Genomic DNA, 20,970 nt, shown 5'->3' with positions numbered 1-20,970 from the left:
CCCGTGGGGACACCCCGCAGGGGGAAGCCCTGGCTGCAGCCGCCCAGGACGCGATTGGCCCGGAACTCGCACCCACGCCCGAGCCACCAGAGGAGTACGTGTACCCGGACTATCGCGGCAAGGGCTGCGTGGACGAGAGCGGCTTCGTGTACGCGATCGGGGAGAAGTTCGCGCCGGGCCCCTCGGCCTGCCCGTGCCTGTGCACCGAGGAGGGTCCGCTGTGCGCGCAGCCGGAGTGCCCGAGGCTGCACCCGCGCTGCATCCACGTCGACACCAGCCAGTGCTGCCCGCAGTGCAAGGAGAGGAAGAACTACTGCGAGTTCCGGGGCAAGACCTATCAGACTTTGGAGGAGTTCGTGGTAAGAGGCGAACGCCCGCCGGGCGACTTTGCACCTTCCAGGAAGGGGTGGAACAGCTTTGGTTCTGTGGTCCCCCACTTTGAAGAAGAGGTGCTCTCTGGTTCTCAGAGGTGGAGAGCGCTGTGCTCAAGACCCTTTGACATGACCTCTCTTTCAGGGCAGAGGTAATCCTTCCAAGAGCACTGTGGCCAATCCATAGGGATTCCTTCGGTGTTCACTTTAAAAAGGCTTCATGAGGATGAAGCCCATGGCACTGAAGGCAAGGGTCCCAACAGGTATCAGAGGGACTTTCAACATTAATTTACTGCTCCTAATTTGGGAATGTTGTCGCTGAAATGCTCAACCTGCTTTCAAACACAGGGTAATTTACCATGTCATTTGGGATCTATTTTTCAACTAATAGCTAATTAAGGGAGACTATTCATATAAATAAGCCATTTCCCTAGATTATGTGTGTATCATGCAAATGTTCTAAAAATTAAAAGAAAAAAATATTTGCTCATGGGGTGCCAAATCATAGTGGATGGCGAAACCAACAAGTGCAGTTAATAGTTAAAAATTGTTTTGATTTACATACGTAGTAGTAGTGTTAATAATACCGGCCATCTCTCTAATGCCTACTGTGCGTCAGAATCCCGCTGTTTTACATGTACATTAGTTAAATCTCATACCATTCTAGGAGGTGGATTATTATCCATTGTCTCCATTTTATGGAGAAGAGGAAACAGACACAGAATATTTAAATAATGTGTTGAAGGCAGAGCAGCTATTAAGAAGCAGATTCATATGTCAAACTAAGCAGTTCTACTCCCATAGCTTAGGTTTTTAACCCTTATACTCTACTTGAACCAAAAGCCCAGCTCCACTGCGGCTTTAGTTTGGGTGAAGGTGCTGCACAGCCTGCATGCACAGGCTCCAGGTAAAATCCCTGCAAGTGGGCTGGGGGCCTGAGAGAGACCTGCACAGGTGTTCAGTTATTCCAGACACCTCAAGGTAGGCTCAACCTATGGCCTGCCTGGACTTGGCCCATTGACTTGCCAGGCCTTAGCTGTCCTTTTCCCACCTGCAGAGGGCGTCATGGAGCGTGCAGCTACTAAAGCAAAGCTGGGCAGGCAGGTAGGAAGGAATTCTGCTGGAATACCCCTCCTGGAATTAGCCTGTGAGATCTGCTAATTCCCAGGATGTGAAGTCCATGTAGTTACTGACTTGTGGCAATGAATTATCAAGTGTTACAGAAGTCCAAAGCCAGGAAGGACATATCTATCTATGGTGTACAAAGTATGGAAAGAGTGCTGGAATTTAGAGTCAGGAAACATGGTTATCCATTCTGGCTTTACCACTGACCAGCTGCTGGACTGGAACAAAAGACATATCCCCTCTGGGTTTCTTTTCTCTTATCTGTAAGATAAGGGTCCAGCTATCCCTAGGCTCATGTAGCAAAATATAGCTCCAGGCATACATTGCTTAAGTACTAACATTTGACTTCAGCCCTTTGGAGAAAGACAGCTGAGAGGAGCAGCTCATATGATCCATGCCCAGGCCATACAAAATTAACTAAATCAGAAACCCTGCCCTCAAAATGCTTCCTGCCTATGGGAGGGTCTGGTAGTTATCTCTCCAGATGTTTTGGGTGCAATACAAAAGTGCACAGGCAAATGTGTCCAGGTAAAGGAACTCGTGGGTGCCAGATGACCCCAGAAGAGGGGCCTTCCATTTTGGCTTGGAGCAGGGTCATAGAACACTAGAACAATTCTCTTAAGTTTTGAATTGGTAACATCATTGGCTCTTCTAAAGTCAAAGATAAGCAGTGGTTTGTAATTAATTCCTTTTGTTGTTTGCACTGTTTATAGTTCCATAGTAATTTGTTAGAATTGTCGTAAGAGGTAAACTGAGGAATTAATAGCACTTTGATCTAGAAAGCCCAAATACTTCAGTGTCCACTTACCTACCTGAGATCACAGGTAAAGGGAATAATTCAAACTTCTGTCTTAATTGTACATGCTAAATGCTAGCAGCCATGAAGCTGCTTTTGTCAATGGAGGAGAGGGATCTCTTATTTAATTCCTCTTTGCTACCTGTTTGGTAGTCCATAGGTAGAATGTGTTTTCAAACTCTGAGGACAGGAGATGATACTGACAAAAGGGAAATTGGAAAGATTACAATCTTAGAAAGAATAAAAATACCAGTAAAGCTATTTTTGGAGTATTAAGTGCATCTTCCATCTTCAAATAATATTTCATTCTAAACTTTCATCAATTATTACCAGATGCTGGGATGCACACATGCTTGAAAGTTGCAAAGTTGTTACACATTTTTAATTATATGCTTGTTCTTATGTCAACTACATAAAGATTTTATAGTGTTATATCATGTTTGCTCCTTTTTGTTATTATCAGGAACATTTCTAGGCATTCTTCTAATTTATTGTGGCCTTGTGCAGGCCATTTACTGTCTCCATTTTTCTGTCCTTCAGTGTACAAAAGAGAAAGCAATGCTTTTTTTGAAGAATGTTGAAAATATGAATGTAGAATGGTATAGGGTTAGTTGTGAGTCCACGGGGTTTGTGGGTTGTAGTAATAGAGATTTGTCGTGATGCTGAGTACCAGGGCACAGAAATTGTTAACATGCCTGCTCTGGGTATTCTGGGTTTCAGAGAGAGATAAATTGTACTTGGTAGTTTGCATAGCACAAAGTACATGGAAAACGAAAAAGGAAAGCATTTCTGTCTGAAGTGCTTTGCACTTCTCTGAAGAAAATGTGATTCAAATGGAGATTGTGGTACAGTAGGGTCATGACTGGAACACTGTTTACTTTAGCAAGGAAGGAAGTGAAAGTGAGATTCCTTGGGCCTCAGTCCCTGCAAGATGCATAGATCCTTTAACAGTCTGTTCTCTGCTTCCAGAGAGAGAGAGACAGAGACAGAGAGAGAGAGATGGAGAGAGGGGAAATTACTAGTTATTGATGGAGGCTTGACCCTCTTTGAGCAGTAGATTAACCCCAGAGCCTGCCTGTGCTTGCGATGTGCAGGGTATTTGGCTCCGGCAGGAGTGTGGTTTCTCCCTGTCTTCATAGGCTTCTCTTTCGTTGGGCATGTTTTCTTGCTGCCTTCTCTACTCTACTCAGTTCTCTGCATATTCTGAACCTGTTCTTTCCCTTCTCTCTGTACTCTTTTACCCCATTAAAACTTCTTCTCCTTACAGCCTGTTTGATCTCAGTTAGATACTTGTGAAAGATCTCACTGATTCCACAAAATACCATTAAGCTGCTAATAATAATGAGAGTAATGTGTTCATTCCTCCAGGGATGGTTGTAATTTAATTTATACATTCAAATAAAAACATAGTTAATAATAGAATTTTCTCCACTGCCTCTCAAATGATACCAAGTGTCTTTTTTTTCTTTAACTTATACCAGCAGGCATCCAACTTTGAATAAGGAAGCTTGTCTATTGGCTTATTATTATTGTTTTTTTAGTAAATGAATGATATTTTTAACTGTTTTGTGCTTCCTACAGTATATTAGTCTGCTAGGGCTGCTGGAGCAAAGGAACACAGACTGGGTAATTTAAACAGAAATTTGTTGTCTGGAAATCCAAGATTTCCAGACTTCCAGTTTTGCAAGTAATCTGGAAGTCCAAGATCAAGGCGTTGGCAGGGCTGGTTTCTTCTGAGGCCTCTCTCCTTGGCTTGCAGATGTCCATCTTCTCCCTGGGTTTTTTCGTGGTGTTCCCTCTGCATCTGTCTGTGTCCACTTCTCTTCTTATAAGGACACACTCACATTGGATTGGGTCCTGCTCCAATGACCTCATTTTAACTTAATTACCTCTTTAAAGACCTGTCTCCAAACAGTCATATTCTTAGCTACTGGCATGAAGACTTCAAAATTTGAATTGTAGAAGCACACAGTTCAGCCCAAAACATAGTGTCAATGACCAAAATTGACTTCATAAAACAGATCTAATGAGGTAGTAACAGTGGGGTGTGTGAGGATGCATCAGCACGCATGATGGGAAAACAGTGCTTACGGCAAAGGCATAGAGTGAGTGGTGATGAAGTGTATGCCAATGAATATTAACTGAGGGGCTCATCTTGACCATTCTGATTCTGTGTCTATTGCATTCTGAGAGTCACTTTAGGAGTTCTTATATTACTTATGTGAATGGATCCTTGTATCACGGAAAACTAAAAGGTGACTAAGGGTGCGGAGGGGGGCTATATTGAGTAGTTGTAAATTTTGCCTCAATGACCATGTGATTTGTTCAGAAGTAAAATAACATTTGAAATGTGTTAATTTAAAAAAAAATCATTCTATTTTGATCAACAAAACAAGTTGTTTTCATCATGAGAATTTTGGTCTCTGTGATTCCCTCTGTGAATCTTGGGAGGACTGTGATGGTGGAAAGGGGAGTTTGCAGGCTTATTTCATGTTTTATAGAACCTAATGGAAATTTTGTGACTCTGAAATAGGGCCATACAGGATAACTAAATCTTCACATTTCTTTGCTTTTGGTAGGATTGATATCAGCAAAGTGTGTCAACACTGGTTATCATAGCTGATCAGGAGCTCTGATTGGCAATTGTATAAGTCTTTGAAGAAAAAGGGAAGATGAATTATTAATAAGTGAAGCTTACTAGACTGTCTTTCAAAGCTTGAGAACTGTTGAGAGAGAGATAACAGGAAGGGGTACTTGGAGGTGAAATGATTTGGGACCGCTGAGTTAAACCAAATTCTCTCTGACTGCTTCCGTATCTGACTTGCCGTTAACCCCACTGCAAAATCTTATTTCTAGGTTTTTATCAATTAAAAAAATTCAAACGTGAAATTTGGAATCAAAACCTCCATCTAAATAGATCTCTACTGTAATTATGAGAAAATGCCAGCAAAGAGAAAGCCACGGTTATTCATGCTTTTCAGTCTAATGGTATTTATATTCTTTTGGCTGATGTTACTTAACTGAAAACAATGCTATTATTATCTACCTTCACTAAGTAAAATGAGTCAATCTGTGTTCTTTTCTGCAAGTCAGGCTAATGCATGTACTGTTGCTGTCTCTGAGTTTGTTTTGGTTCTGAGTAAGATTTTGTAAATTCTCGATTTCTCATTTTCTACCCTTCTGTCTAAAGTCATTTAAACAGTGACTTTTTTTTTTTAAAGAGGGAGTCATATGCCATATCTAGACTCTTTAGATGTGTTCCTAGCTGAGGTGGGGGAAACACAGCTTTAAAAACTCCTTATTTGCCTGCTTCATACAATATCTGATGTGAAGTATGATGGAATTAACACCATAACCTTTTGAGGTGGGCAGAAGGGAATCAATATTTATCCAGTACCAATATTTTTTATGTGTTGGCTTTTCTGGAGTAATTTACACAACAGACTAATCAGTTGGTGGTATTTTCTTTATTTTTAAAGGAGAGAAAACTAAGGTCCAAAAAAGTTAAATAGCTTGATCAACATCATAGAGCTAGTAAATGGTAAAGACAGGATTTGAATCCTAGCGTGTTGGACTGTGAAGATCGTGCATAGTGTCTTCATGACCATATGGTGATGAAGTGGCATTTTGTGTGTGGTGGAGAACATTTCAGGTACCTGGAAAAAGGAAAAATAATACAAGTCCAGAGTACCTTGCTCATATGTATGTCCAATAAATGCTTGATCCTCTTGGTTAAACATGTATTTACATGGATTTATGTCATATTTGACTTGGCCATCTGATGGACAAAATAATGCCTGTGTCCTTCAAAGGATGAAGTCTTGAGTTGTAATGGAACTAAAAGTACTTAGTCCCAGGATTTCCCTGAGAGCAAGGTGGAATGAGTCCACGGGGCAGCGAAAAGAAGACTAGATCCCAAGAGGTGGGTGGGACTCCAGGGATGATCAGACCCATGGGGGGCAACAGGTGGCCCAAGAGGAAGATCTGGTTCTAGGAGGTATTCTGTTTGGCTCACGGCATATAAAACATGTGTTTATTAGTGCCAGTATTTGACAAGTGGGAGGTTCATGTAAATTCCCAGATTGCCTAATTCTTATAAAAATGAAATGATTCCCAGATGGCAGCCATCTGTCAGAGCTGGGCAGGGCTGCTCCTGTGGGAGGGCATTTGCTTTCCAGCTGACCACACCCCTACTCAGCAGATGTGCGATTCACCCATGTTTCTGTAAATACACGACTTTGAAAAGACTTTTGTTCATAGGCAGTGAAAATTCACCTTAGAAAATTAGTGCCCCCTCCAGAATAATACAGGCAGTTGATATCGTGAGGAGGTTTAGGAAAGCAGGTCCCATGCTCTCCAGTCCTTTCCTCTTCAGTTTTGGTGGAGAATCAGCTTCTGGGACTTTGAGGACAGGGTACTTATCATCTGAACACAGCAGTGTGAACCGGGTTCTGTTTTATCCAGTGCTTCCCTGGACAACTTTCAGAGCCTTGTTTTCTAGTGGTTAGAAAGAAAAAAAAAATGGGACTTGGTGTGGTGACTCATGCCTGTAATCCCAGCACTTTGGGAGACTGAGGTTGGAAGATCACTTGAGTCCAGGAGTTAAAGCCCAGTCTGGACAACATAGTGAGGCCCCATCTCTACCACAAATTGAAAACAAAACAAAACAAAAGAACGGCCACGCATGTTGGTGCTCACCTGTAGACCCAGCTACTTGAGAGGCTGAGGCAGGAGGATGCAAAGTTTGAGCCCAAGAATTTGAGGTTGCAGTGAGTCATGATTGGGTCACTGCATGCCAGCCTGGATGATAGCATGAAACCCCATCTTAAAAATCAGAAAAGAAAAATAAAAAAGTGGATCGTATTCTGCATTTCTCTCCCATTATAAGAAGTAAATAAGATGTATGTGAAAGCAGTTTGAACCTGTAAAGCTCTGAACAAAGTTGATGTGAATATTTAGACAAGTTCTGCAGAGTGTGCCGCTCAGGGGGAGGTGGCCACGCCTTGGTCTAGATTTTGGTCTCTAGAAGGACTCTTGTAGACCATTAGGGACTGGCTCCGTGGAGCTGTTTTTCCGTAAAACATTACCTCCTCAGATCATATCTCTAAATCTGATAAGTCCCAACAGAAACATTATTCTTACATTTATTTGAAAATATTTAGGACACCATGTGTGCCAGTCCCTGGGCTGCATCCTGGAGATGTGACGGGAAGCACATGGCCCCCTCCAGGAGACAGGCAGCAGTACTGTGGTGTGTGAGGCACTGTGAGAGCTTGGGTCAGGGGTTCAAGGGGACACACAGTGGAAGTCACTCTATTATTATTAATAGACTCCATTGTTGCTGATGACTTGTTTTAAAATGACAGAGGAATCCTGGGCCAGATGTTCTAGGGAAAAGAAGAGTTTGTATCAAATGTAACAACTGTGAGTTTGCATGAAGGATATGGCTTCCCACCCAGGCTTACCTACCCTGTGACCATCCTTCATGGTACTTTTCTGACCACATAGCTAGAAATCCTTCTTACTGCCTGTCTGTTCCAAGGCTGAGATCCTGCCAGCTGGATCATACTTCTCATTCTATTTCTGTCGGGCACTGGGGTGCGGCCAGGACATAGACCGCCTTTCAAATCTGTGGAAAAGGATGATGTCAGGCCTCTGCTGAGGGCCCTATGAGTTCTCTCAGAAGCCTTAGGCCTGTGAAAAAGCACAGAGCTTGAAAATTTAAACTCCATGGCTGGGCACAGTGGCTCATGCCTATATTCCCGGCAGTTTGGGAGGCCGAGCTGGGAGGATCACTTGAGCCCAGGAGTTTAGGATTAGTGTGTGCAACAGAGTGAGACCCTGTCTCTGAAAAAAAAAATAACAATAATGAGAGAAAGAAAGAAAGAGAAAGAAAGAAAGGAAGGAAGGAAGGAAGGAAGGAAGGAAGGAAGGAGGAGGGGAGGGAGGGAGGGAGGGAGGGAGGGAAGGAGGAAGGAGAAAAAGAAATTAAAATGCCAGGTGGCTCTGCACATTTTTCCAAGTATCCAAGTATAGTAAAAGTGATGATGCTTTAAACATGAGACTACTCCTTCCTTTCCTGGGAATATGGAGGACAGCCTGAAAACTCACTTTCAACAAAATGCCTGAAATCCTGAATACCATATAAAACACATATTTTTAAAAGCAAAATGTTGCTTGTATAAATTGATGGGGTACAGTGTAATTTTATTACATGGATACACTGCGTAGTGGTAAAGGAAGAGCGTCTAGTGAAGTCATCACCAGACTAATGTACATTGCATCCAAGTAATGTACACTGCATCTGAATAATGTATACTGCATCCGTTACATAATCTGTCGTTATCTACTCCCTCCCCATCCCTGACACCCTTCTGAGTCTCCATTGTCTGTCATTTCACATTCTACGTCCATTTTTAAAAGCACAGCTGACATGGCAAGAAAATAAGAGAAATTAATTTCTAGAGGTGGAGTTGGAATCCATAGAGCAAAGTCTGCCTTGAAGTGGTGGCTGTCTGGGAGCATCTCTTGATCTCGGGCCCTGGGCCCTTGGCCCTCATGGCCAATCATTGCTGGGTTGTGGCATGTGATGAGTGCAGGTACCCAAGTAGAGAGAATCAGATCAGGATCTATCTTATAAAGCCAGGAGACCCAAGAGCCTGTACTGCAGTGGGACAATGTAAGCAAACATCTCTCAGTGGACCTTGGCTCTGTCCAGAAGAGAAAGAAATGTTTGTTTTCCCTGAGTCATTGCCATCTGTAGCAAGCTTACCCTCTTAGGAATGTGGAGCCCCATTTATGCTTCCCTGTGTGGTGTGCAAAGTCCAAATGGAATATGTCTTTTTAAATGGATCGACAGGTATCTGACCTAAACACATGCACATGGGGTGAATGCACCCTTCACCCAGGCTACAAAAAATTCCCACAAATAGTGTTCCAAGAAATGTGACCTCAAAATAAAAACTAGTCACAAGGAGAAAGGGCATTGTAAGCAAGAATCAGCAGAGGCAAAAGCAGTTGAATCAGGCCCAGATATTGGGATGTAAAATGAGTATATTTGATATATACTCATTTTGATGTCTATTTTGAGATATTTGATAGCAAACCAGCACACATCTGAAGAAGTTAAGTAGTATGAAACATATATAGATGGGACACAGGAAAGAGATGTTTCGATACACGGAGGATAAAGTGAAAAGATCTACCACACATCTGCTTAGAATTCTGATAGAGATTGTAGAGAATGGGAGAAATTAAGATATGGAAGTTCCAAGACTTTCTAGTTGAAAGACATCTATTTTCTCATTCAGGAAACCCAATGAATCTAAAGAAAGATAAATAAAAATATATTCACACCCAGCCATATTATAGAGACTGCAGAACAACAAAGGCAAAATAAAGATGTTTAGAGCAACCAGACAGAGAGGACATTACCTCCAGAATAACGGTGAGTAGGCTGACAGCAGACATCTGGTCAACAGAAAACACAGCACAGTAGGAGAATATTTTTAAATAAGAGAGAAACAAGTGTTAATCTGATTGATGTATCCAACAAAATTGTCCTTCAGGAATAAGCCTAAAGAAAGAGACTTTATACAATGGAGAGTATCACCAAAAAGTATTTACTAAAATAATTTTTAAAAAGGAGTCTAAAGGATGAAATTTAGGAAGAAGGAAGATGATCCCAGAAGCAAAGTCACAGAATCAAGAAGGAGTGGATACAACTTAACTGTTTACTAAGGTGTAGACCGGTGGAGCTCAGCTGTGGGCAACATTGCCTGCCTTCCCTCAGGAGACCTTTGCAAAGTATTTGTTACCTGGGTATATCGTGTGATGCTGAGGTTTGGGATAAGAATGATCACATCACTCAGGTATTGAACATAGTATGCAACAGTTAGTTTTTCAACCCTTGCCCACCTCCCTCGCCCCTCTTATAGTCCCCAGTGTCTATTGTTCCCATCTTTGAGTACATAAGTGCCCAATGTTTAGCTTCCACTTATAAATGAAAACGTGGTATTTGGTTTTCTGTTCCTGCATTAATGCACCTAGGGTAGTGGCCCCCAACTGCATCCATGTTGCTGCAGAGGACGTGATTCCATTCTTTTTTAAGACTATGTAGTATTCCATGGTATATATGTACCACATTTTATTTATCCAGTCCACTGTTGATGGGCACCTAGGTTGATTCCATGTCTTTACTATTGTGAGCAGTGCTGCAGTGAACATAGGAGTGTATGTGTCATTTTGGTAGAAGGATTTATTTTCCTTTGGGTATATACCCAGGAATGGGATTGCTGGGTAAGAGGTTGCTCTGATTTAAGTTCTTTGAGAAATCTCCAACTACTTTCTGCAGTGGCTGAACTAATTTACATTCCCTCCAACAGTGTATTAGTGCTTCCTTTTCCCTGCAGCCTCACAAGCATCCGTTATTTTGTGACCTTTGAATAATGGCCATTCCAACTGGTGTGAGATAGTATCTCATTGTGATTATGATTTGCGTTTGTCTGATGATCAGTGATGTTGAGCATGTTATCATATGCTTGTTGGCTGCTTGTTTGTCTAATTTTGAGAAGTGTCTGTTCATGTCTCTTGCCCACTTTTTAATGGAGCTATTAGCTATTTGCTTGCTGATTTGTTTAAATTCCTTATAGATGGTGGACCTTTGTTGGATGCATAGTTTGCAAATATTTTCTCCCATTCTGTAGACTGTCTGTTTACTCTGTGGATAGATTCTTTTACTGTGCAGAAGCTCTTTAGTTTAAATATTCTTAGAAAACAGGTGCTGGGAGCCAGCTCAGCCTTAGGCCAAATCATCAAGTAGGTGAACATTTCAAAGGCACCCCCAGCTGGTCAGAATTGCCCACCACCAAGTTCTACTCAGCCATGGGCAATTTTTCCTGCCCTTCCTGTAATGAAGGTCAGAATGCCTGGAAATCAGATTCCTTTCCTACTGCTCTCTATACCCTTGGGGCAATAGGCCAATCAGAAATAAATAGTACCTTCAACCATACCAAACAGATTGGCCCTTCTGTATGTATCTTTGCTTTCCTTGTATCTAGCTTTAAAAACAATTTTTATTTATATTTTACTTTCAAATTCTGTGTGCTTTTAAAAAAGAGAGCTCAGCATTTTTGTTTTAGAAAGCTTGAAATAAATGAAATATAATAGAATTAATTTCAAATGAGTCACTATTCTTATTAATTCCTCTTGATATGCCAGGAGCTAAACCTCCCTGCCTGGTAACACTGTGGCACTGTTGACAGCTACGCTCTAGGGACATGGAGGGACACAAGCTCCACCTGTGAGGAGCCTGGGATGTGCAGGGAGCCAGCAGGTGGCCAGATGCTCACCTTCCTTTCTCATGTGGGGCAGAACTGCCCCGAGCGCCTTTGCCTCCACTCACTGTGCTTTTGCTGCGTCACACACACAAATGTCAGGAGTGGGTAGGTTGAAAAAGAATATGGCTTTTGACAAGGCTGCTGCTGTGGCCTGGGCAGGAGAATCAGGAGAGAGACAGGCAGCTGAGGGGTACACTGTGCTCTAATGTCAGCCTCCCAGCTCAGGGTAACCTCCCACTGGTAACAGAGTTCATGTCTGGGCTCCCAGTGCCCTCCAGGAAGCCAAGAAAATCAGCTCATCTTGCTTCTAGGTAACAGCAAGGGATGACAGATATAATTTAATGGTCAGATCTCAGGGACCATTGCACTGTATGACTGAGTGCAAAGAGTCCCTTTCTGCGTGAGTGAGCACTGCTGTGCCTTCTCCACCAGAGCTTAAAACTCCATGGAAAGGGACTTCATTAAATGGAGAATCCGCAGTGGGTGTCCTGTTCTAATTTCAGCCTACCTTTGAATAGGCTTAGCTTCAAGAAGAGATTCAGAGCCAGTAATGGGAGCCCACAGTGCCTGTCCACTCCTGGCTCGGGCTGTGGCCCAGCACTTTCTGGGTAATTGGCAGCTGATACGCTGAAGGAACTTTAACAAGACAAGCAAACCATGACTTCAGACTGCGTCCAGACGGGCATCCATTCGGGTCACTTTACAATTGTGGGTGCGAGTGCTACTGCTGGAGCCAGGCCAGCTTTGGGCAAAGGCAGACTGATGGGTGCCTTTGGTCATCTTCACTTCCTGCTTATAGTGGGCATTGTCATCGCCGTCTCAAATAAAAGAATGCCACATGGGAGCAGTGTAGTTCTGTTTTCTCCCGGCCTCTGTATGTGTGTGTGTGTGAGAGAGAGTGGGTGAGTGTGGGTGTGTGACAGTGTGGATATGTGTGAGTGTGGGTGTGTGTGAGACAGTATGAGTGTGTAAGTGTGAGAGAGTGAGTGTGTATGAGTTTGGGGGTGTGTGACACCCCCACACCCACACACCCACACTCTCATGAGTGGTGGGTGTGTGAGTGGGTGTGTGGGTGTGTGTGAGTGTGGATGTGTGGGTATGAGAGTCTGTGAGTGTGGGGGTGTGAGGTGTGTGTGTGAGAGAGGGTGTGTGGGTGTGGGGGTGTGTGGATATGTGGGTGTGTGTTGGTGTGGGCGGTGAGTGTGTGAGAGAGGGTGTTTTTGTGTGACTGGGTATGTGAGAGTGTGTGACTATGCGTGGGGGTGTGTGTGAGAGAGTGGATATGTGGATATGAGAGTGTGAGCATGTGTGTGAGCATGTGTGTGGGGGTGTGTGAGGGGTGGGTGTGTGAGAGGGTGTGTGTGGAGTGTGTGTGTATGTGTGTGTGGGTTGCATGAGTATGGGCATATGTGGGTGAGAATATGAGTGTGGGTGCATGTGTGTGCGTGTGTGTGAGAGATGTGGGTGCATGTATGAGAGTGTGTCTGTGTGTGTGTTAGCATGTGTGGGTGCGTGTGTGAGTGGGAGTATGTGTGAGTGCGTGTGTGAGTGGGTGTATGAGAGAGTGTAGGTGTGGGTGTGAATGAGTGTATGAGAGTGCATATGTGTGTATGAGAATGAGTGGGTGTATGTGTGAGTGTGGGTGTGCGAGTGTGGGTGTGTGAGTGTGTACCTGAATGTGGGTGTAGTGTGTGAGAGTGTGTGGGTGCGTGTGTGTGTATATGTGACTGTGTGTGTCAGTGTGTGTATGAAGTAGGCATAGTAGTTCCATTGCATTAACATTTCCCCCCATTGGCCACAGTCCCCACCACTCCCTATTACACACCTAGTTCACTGCCTCATTTTCTTACTTAAGTGGTCCCTGAAGTAATTTGAATTTGTCATCCCTGAGAGAACTAATCCCCATGTCACACTCATGTTTTAAAAGTCTATTCTTAGGAAAACATTATTTTAGTCATTTATGTATTAAGTGAAAATTAAGCTCTCTGGTTTTTTTTTTCTCCCAAGGATTACTTAGCTTTAATTCTTTAATTCTAAAACAAAAGGGTTTTGATCTTCCAATGTTTTTAAGGAAGAGAATCTCTTTCAAAATTTGTCAGAGAACCTTCTTCTCTCCCCAAGCAGGTGGTCAGATGCAGCTGACATTACTTTCCTTCTCTTATAGGCTTAATTTAGGAATCTATAAATGAGCAAATTATCTACGAAATAATTCTACAAAGATTTCAGCATCACCCATGCTTCCCAGCTGGGAAGTGAGAGGCCGCTCCCTGCACTGGCCCTGGTGCTCCGGGTGACCCTACGGCCACGGGGGGCAGGTGGCCAGCAGGTTTGGCTGCATCCTTTCTGACTGTGTATCTGGTAGGCAGGCTGGCAGATTCCAGACTGCCCATCAGGTCTGAACCATCAGCAAAGAAGGTCTTCCTCATTCTCCTCCTAGCTCTTCTGCTGTTTGCAACCACATAAATATGTACTATAAACACTGCCACTGGTTTTTCCCCTCATAATTGACCTAGCAAGTTCCTGTTGATCTGTATTAATATGAAGGCATTATTCAGGAGAGAATTTAAAAGATGTTAGTAGACAAGGGTCTTGCCTGAAGCTTAAACCATAAAGAAGGAAAAGTTGTCTGTGGTGCTGGAGAAGAAAGCTGTAATGCCTCAGATTGTCAGGCTGCTGTATTCTTAATCTATTGTGCGGTACGTGGAGTTGTCTTCTTACTGACACTCCGAAACTGACAGCCTCTGGGGGACAGTTCTTAATTAAATCCCTTTGTGTGCAAATCTGTTCTCTGACAGAGAGTGGAAAGACAAAAGAGAACAGAAGAAAATTCTTTTCTGAATGGCACAGGCAGCAGCATCTCTCTGTCCTTAGTTTCTGTTGCTATAATCCTTGTGTTGGAGGCTGGAAGGTAGTTTGTGAATCAACATCACTTCACATTAGAATTAGCTGTCTTTTTGAGGGAGAAAGTAGAGAGGGGCAAGGAAGCTAGGTGGGGAGCCTTTCTATGCCTGCCTGGATTGATGAAGGGACATCACGCGGCAGGGCACCTGCCAGCCCTCAGGGGGTAGGGGACTCAGGCTGCAGGGCCAGTGTCCCCAGGTGGCAAGGACCCTTCTGCTTATCAAGTTTGGAAGGAGAATTTGGCCATGTCCTGTGCTAGTTTAATAAGACAGTTTCAGGGAAGAAACCTGAAGAAGGATGGGGGAGAGGTTTAGTTCCAGGTGACTGCTGAAAGGAAGACCTCATTTTCCAGGTTTCTTACAGGTCTTGAGGAGGGTTGACAGGTGCAGGCAGAGCCACTCCAGGATGCCTGTGGATTCTGAGTACTTATTAATGAAGATTTTCTATCAGTGGCCCTGTGGTATGACCAGACTTGAGTTCAGGCAGCGACCTGCCTCTAAAAGTCACCAGACCTGTGGGTGTGTTTTCACTCTATAAAAAGCAAAGTTGAAAGGAATCACTTCAGCATTTTCAGCATTTTCCTCCAGCTCTGAAATCACACAGTTCCGGGTTATCAGAAGCTAGTAAGACTTCATTATATAAATGGAAGGGACTTTGTGACTTGCCTGTACATGCGCCGGAAGGGTGTGAGCTGGAAACAGGTTTTCATAAATTGGGCAGCTAGAAAAGGCACTTTCGCCATCTGGTGACAGAACTGTGACAATGATTTTGGGAGGCTGCTTGTCCTGGGCTACACGGAGAGACTGCTTTGTCGTTTGTGCCTTTCACTAACTTCTTAATCTGAGGTCATCCAAATAATCATGTAACAGGGTCAAAATGAATACAACAAAAGTGGTATGTGGAGACAGGGAGGTCCTCTTAGTTTAGAACATTGCTTTTCCTTTCATGGCTCCCAATATTTGCTGATGGCTGAAAACAGTTGTTCTTATGAAACTAAAGTTTCTGTGCCTTTTGGGATATCCCAGCCTTTTGGGCAGTCAGGAATCTGATCACTTCTGGGAAGTTACTCAGCTTTTCAGGAGTTATGTCCCAAACCTAGGGCCATTTTTCTCAGTGCCCCCTCCACCAGCTGCAGGCTGATTCAAGCCAGGGTGGTGGCATCTGACCTTCTGGCTTCGCCCTCATTCCATCCTCCTCCCTCGGGTCCTTCTGGATGAGAAGATGCTTCTCCTTCCTTTGTTATATATTCTTTCATTCTTCCCACTCTATGATTGAACCTCTGGACCTTGGCACTCGGTCTGTAAAACTCGAGCTCAAGAAGTACTGATAACGACCACTGTCTTCCTGGAAAGCCTAGCCCTCATCATTCTTAAAAGCACAGCAGTTGTGTAGTTACTTGTTCTGCTTACTTGTGTCTACTCTCTAGAAAACCAAGGCTTAGCCTCTTTGTGAAGATGCAATGGTGGAAGGGCCAAAGGGAAACACTGGTGAGAAAGAAATATACAGGTGTCACTTCAAAACACTGTCCTTCTCTCTGCCATGACTACTAGCACATTTGGCCCTCCACATCCACAGATGCCACATATGCAGAGCCACCTGGAAGGGACCTGAGCATCCTTGAATTTTAGTATCCGAGTAGTTTCCCGGAATCAGTCCCCCGTGGATACCAGTGGACGACTGAAATTCATCCTTGTGGAGTGTCCATCATGAGCCACTCACCGCTCTAAGCACTTTGCCAACAGTAATTTAACCATCCTCATTTTACAGATAAAAAGACTGAGGCACAACTTTCAGATAACTTGCTCCAGGTCCCACAGTTAATCAAGGGCAGAATTGGGCTTGATTGTCCTCTCACGCCGTGCACATTTACACTGCACTAGACACCTTTGATTTTACACTCCTGTGGCCAGGCAGTGACTGTGAGGATTGGTACCCCAGTAGGTTCAACAGGTAACTTCCTCCTTCCCCTTTTTAACATGAGGACATGGAAACTCAGGAAGGAAAAGGGACTGGCTGGAGATGGGGCAGTCCAGTTCTAGAGCTGCTTCTCTTCCTGAGAATCGCTGTACTGTTGCCATGTATGCTGTCATTCCTTCTGTTTCCTTGGCCACCCTTCCTACCCTTGCTCTGGAAGCCTCCTGTCCTGGCGGCCAGAGGTCTCCCCATCTGCACTGCGTCCAGCTTTGTATTTTTCCTCGGGCTTGGCTGGAGGAGGCCAGATGTTGGAGCCACTGCACAACCTCCTCCCTGGGGAAGCCTCATGGGGTTTCAGTGGGAGAAGGGAACATGGGATTCCTCCTGTGTGTCTCATCTTGGTACTACGATGTTGGGCCAGGGGCTCGTCTGAGGCTACAGGGCAGGCTAAGAAGTGAGGCCCAGGACCGAGTTTCCCACGTCTCGTGGCCTACCTGCGTCTCTAGATCTGGGAGAACCCTCGTGCTTATTCCTTTACAATTAAGATTCCTGGCAGCTGCTCCCAGAGGCCCTGACAGAACTTTAAATTGTGCTAATGATTCCACTCTCTGTCTTTGCTTTCTTATGGAAGAGCTGCAGCCCGGGAAAGCGCCACTAAAATCCTCCATCAGATGGCTGCTGGTTAGAGGTGATCGGTGGGATTTGGAATATTTCCTGGCATTTTTTAGGTACTTCATAAATGACCTTTGATGTGGAACAAATTCACATCTGAGATTTTTAAAAATGTATGTTTAGAATGTATCAAATGTGCCTAAATAATATGCAGACTCTGTCGAGGCATCACTGGATGCCACTTTTTTGTCACATTTGTTTCTAACCCTCCTTTTTTAAATGAAATTGAAGTGTACAGATAGAAACAAAACTGCCCTCTCATTCATCCCATCCTGCCCCCCTTCCTTTCCCTGCAGAAGTAGCTGGTGCAGTGAAGTTGCTATATACATTCCTGTACTGATTTTCTTATTTTATTCATGAGCCTGTATCTGTAAGCAACACCTGTTTGTACATGTGTTTTCAAAGACTGACATTGATAGAAGCAACATTATACCACATATATTCTTTTGCAACTTTTTTTTCCTATTTATGTTTTTGAGATTTATCTGTATTGTCACAGGCATATTTGTTCATTAATTTATAACTGCTGTCTATTATTCCATCTGATTAACACCACAATGTGTTTAGCCACTCTCTTAATGGTCGATTGTTTCTAACTTTTTTCTATTGCAAACTGTTAGGGCTTTAGGTCTTTGATAGATAGCACATAAATGGCATGCATTTTAGTTAACAACCAACTTAGAAGGGACACAGAGACCAAGATCAGCATCCTGGACTGGGAAGTGCAGCTAGATGGACCAGAGTAGACCAGGGGCATTTCTGAACCTCAGCAGTCTGAGCAACTCAGAGTCCACCTGTAGGGGTACCTGCAAGGTTTCTGAAAGGAGGGCACAAATGCGCTCATCCTGTGAACTAGCCAACACCAGAGAGCTAATCAGAGGGGCTGAGCAGAGTGGCTGTAGAGTTTCTTTGAATGCCTCCTCCCAGAGAGACATAACTAAAGACTGGAAAAGAAGCAAGAATTTCTCTCACTCCCGACCCTCTCATTCTAACCTCTTATATATCCCAAACCAAAGCCCTTTTGCCCATTTGCATGCTAGCAAATGTAAGAACTCTGGTTCCCCTTCTCTTGGCCAAGACCTGATGTTATCAGACTTTCTTTTTATGCAACTCGAATGTGCATGAAATACTATCATTTGGTTTGCATTTTTTCTGATTTTTAATGAGATGGAATGTTCTTTTATACATTAATTGACCATTCAGATTTTCTTCTTTTGCCACTTAATAGAGCCTTCACAATTGAGGACACTGAGACACAGCAATGTTAAGTGCTTACCCAAGCTTACACCAATAAATACATTGGAATTTGCATCCATGCCTGTTAGCTGCACTGTCTTTGGCCCTTGTAATAAACGGGGTGTGAGCTCAGCAGGCAGGTATGTATTGGTGCTGGACGCAGAAGCTTGAGAAAGAAATATTGCATGTAGTTTGAAGAGGTCATTGTTGGTTATTGTAGATCCAAGTTGGTCTTGTCTTATGGTACAAAGACCCAGAGCACAGGATATTCATCACTTCATTCCATATTCCCCAGGGTATACAGGCTATATTCCTAATGCCTTCCCTCTCCACCTGCCCAATCTGATCCACTGTTGCACTTCTTCATTGTAGTTCAGTTCGGCCAGTCTAGAATGTGCAGCATCCTTTGGACACGTCTTCATCCTCATCATCTTGTCTACGTGGTCCTCTTCTCTTTTCTACCTGTCCCAGTCCTTCCTACCTGACTTACCATATACCAAGTTCTTTGTGTGAAAATTCCAACCAGAAGTGACAGCACTGTCTTTAAAACTCTCAGTATGCACATAGCTCAGTTAGTACCCAACATTTTCAGCCATTTTGTTAGTTTCTCTTCCATATATTTATACCTCATCTCCCTAAGCAGACTGAACATTTGAGGTGAGTGACTTGTGTATTTCTTTATATCTCTCCTTGAGAACACAAGGAGAGATAATGTAGTAAGCCTATGCAATTGATCAAGAGTAGGATGGCTGGGTCGTTGATGCGATTTGTGGGGCCTCTTCTTAGTATTGTTGCCCCAGGTCCCATGTATATGTAATCTCTAATCAGCAAGATGGATGTGTATCTTTCATATTTGAATTTGAAAATTTTTGTCAAATGTGTAAGTATGAATTATCAATTATTCATTGCACATTTTTAGCTGTTTAAAGAAGACATCAACAGAGGGAGTAGAGCAGAGAGTTAGACGTCTGGAATAGGTGGAGTGTGGTGTGCAGCTGTATGTGCCCTAGGTTCAGAACTGGAATCAGGACCTTGAAGTTCGCTTTCTGATCTCAGATTTTGCATTTACTCACTTTCCACACAGCCCTCATACACTAGCGGCCCCTTCTTTAAAGTCACTGCTTTAGTATCCATGCCTTCTATTCCCTTTGTGGATTACATGTGTAATTCAAATCATGATCCATCTCAAAAGAAAGGTTTAACTTTATTCCCCATTCTTAAGGGTTGGATGCCTAATCCTTGAGCAGCTCTTTGTGAAGTGTTGAGCAATTGTCCCTGTAGCAAAGTTGTAGACACTGTTTTTGTTTTCATAATATGTTGTGTAAGTTCCTGTTAGATCTTGTGTCTTTCCAACCATTTCTTTCTTGACTCAGTCAATATTTCTTGAGCTTGTTCAACATTTTGCACTGGCCCAGTTACTGTAGCCATCATAGATATGACTGACAGATGGCTCTGGCCCTTGAGTTGCACCTAGTCTAGGTGGCCACACTTTCTGCATACATGGGGGTTAAGAACCTCAGTGATAGATCATCTGTGTCCAAAAGGCCTGGCAGGCTCCAGGGGGTCCAGAGACTTAAAGAATTTCAAGGAAGGGAAGGATTGAGAGAGGCAGATAGGAAGGAAGGGGGCAGACAATATTTCAGTGTTTCACTGGTTTCATGTTAGTATTATTTTGTATCATTGCAGAATCCAGTAATCTGAGAGTTAGAAAATATCAGTGCAATATCTCTACTAATGGAAGAAATAGCAAAATGGGAAGAAGAATTTACTTTATGCTGAATAGTAGTTGAGAAAGGTCTATGCTGAAGTTTATTAGCTCAATACTTCTCTTTCTTCTCTATATTTAAATTAACTCCATCTATGAAACCATTACAATTACTTGGAAAATTGTTCTGGGGTTTTCATGCCTCCCATTTGTCTGCTCATGAGTGGGCATGTGCATTCAGCCTGGAATTACTCTCTAGCTACCGAAAGCCAGTGCACTTTGCAGTAGTGGGATTTCCTGGCACCTACTCCAGCAGCTCACAATCAGAAGCTCCAGATTAGACATGTCATGGTGGTCCTTATTCAGGTGACATTGTGAACATAGGCATCTCTGACTTCTCACAGAAAGATGTGTTTAAGCTGGATTTGCGAAAAATATGCTGGCATTCCCAGGTAGGTAGGCATCCCGGTAGATGGTGAGGGTTGCTGCTGTTGCAGACAGGATGGAGTAGGAGGTAGTGTCTGAAAAATACTTCCTACCTTCCATAGTGGAAAGACATTTGAGACATTAAAATCAAGCTGCTTTCTGTAACATTTCAAAGTCTGGTCCTTCTCGTGGTTATAATGATTATAATCACAGTTATGAAATTAAACAAGGCAAAGCTTCTTACAGATAGATGCCTAATTGGACTTCAGTTTGCTAACGTAAAATATATGCAATGCAATATGAAGCTCCTTAAATGCTACTCATATAGGAGTGCTAATCCCAACTCTGTACCACTTACCATTATATAGAGCTTTAGTTTATGTATGTCACTTGATTTAAGCAGTATCCAGTTTTATAGGCCTCATTTTTCATTTAAGAATTGTTTCATGTGTAAACTCTATTACCTACTCCTACTTAATTATTTAG

At 43.2% G+C, this 20,970-nt stretch overlaps 1 protein-coding gene across 1 annotated transcript in view; it reads left to right on the top strand.

The window, feature by feature from the left end:
* Positions 1-2: 2 nt before the first annotated feature.
* VWC2 (von Willebrand factor C domain containing 2) overlaps positions 3-20,970 on the top strand; it is a gene marked incomplete at its 5' end in the record, with an annotated part of 151,342 nt that continues 130,374 nt past the window's right edge. The window contains one exon of the mRNA XM_012002126.1: positions 3-359. Coding sequence (XP_011857516.1) covers positions 3-359 — 357 coding nt within the window. The remainder of the gene's footprint in view (positions 360-20,970) is intronic.

This window comes from Mandrillus leucophaeus, unplaced genomic scaffold (assembly GCF_000951045.1).
Source record: "Mandrillus leucophaeus isolate KB7577 unplaced genomic scaffold, Mleu.le_1.0 Scaffold678, whole genome shotgun sequence".
NCBI classification, from domain to species: Eukaryota; Metazoa; Chordata; class Mammalia; order Primates; family Cercopithecidae; genus Mandrillus; species Mandrillus leucophaeus.
This window is presented reverse-complemented; position numbering and strand designations above follow the sequence as displayed.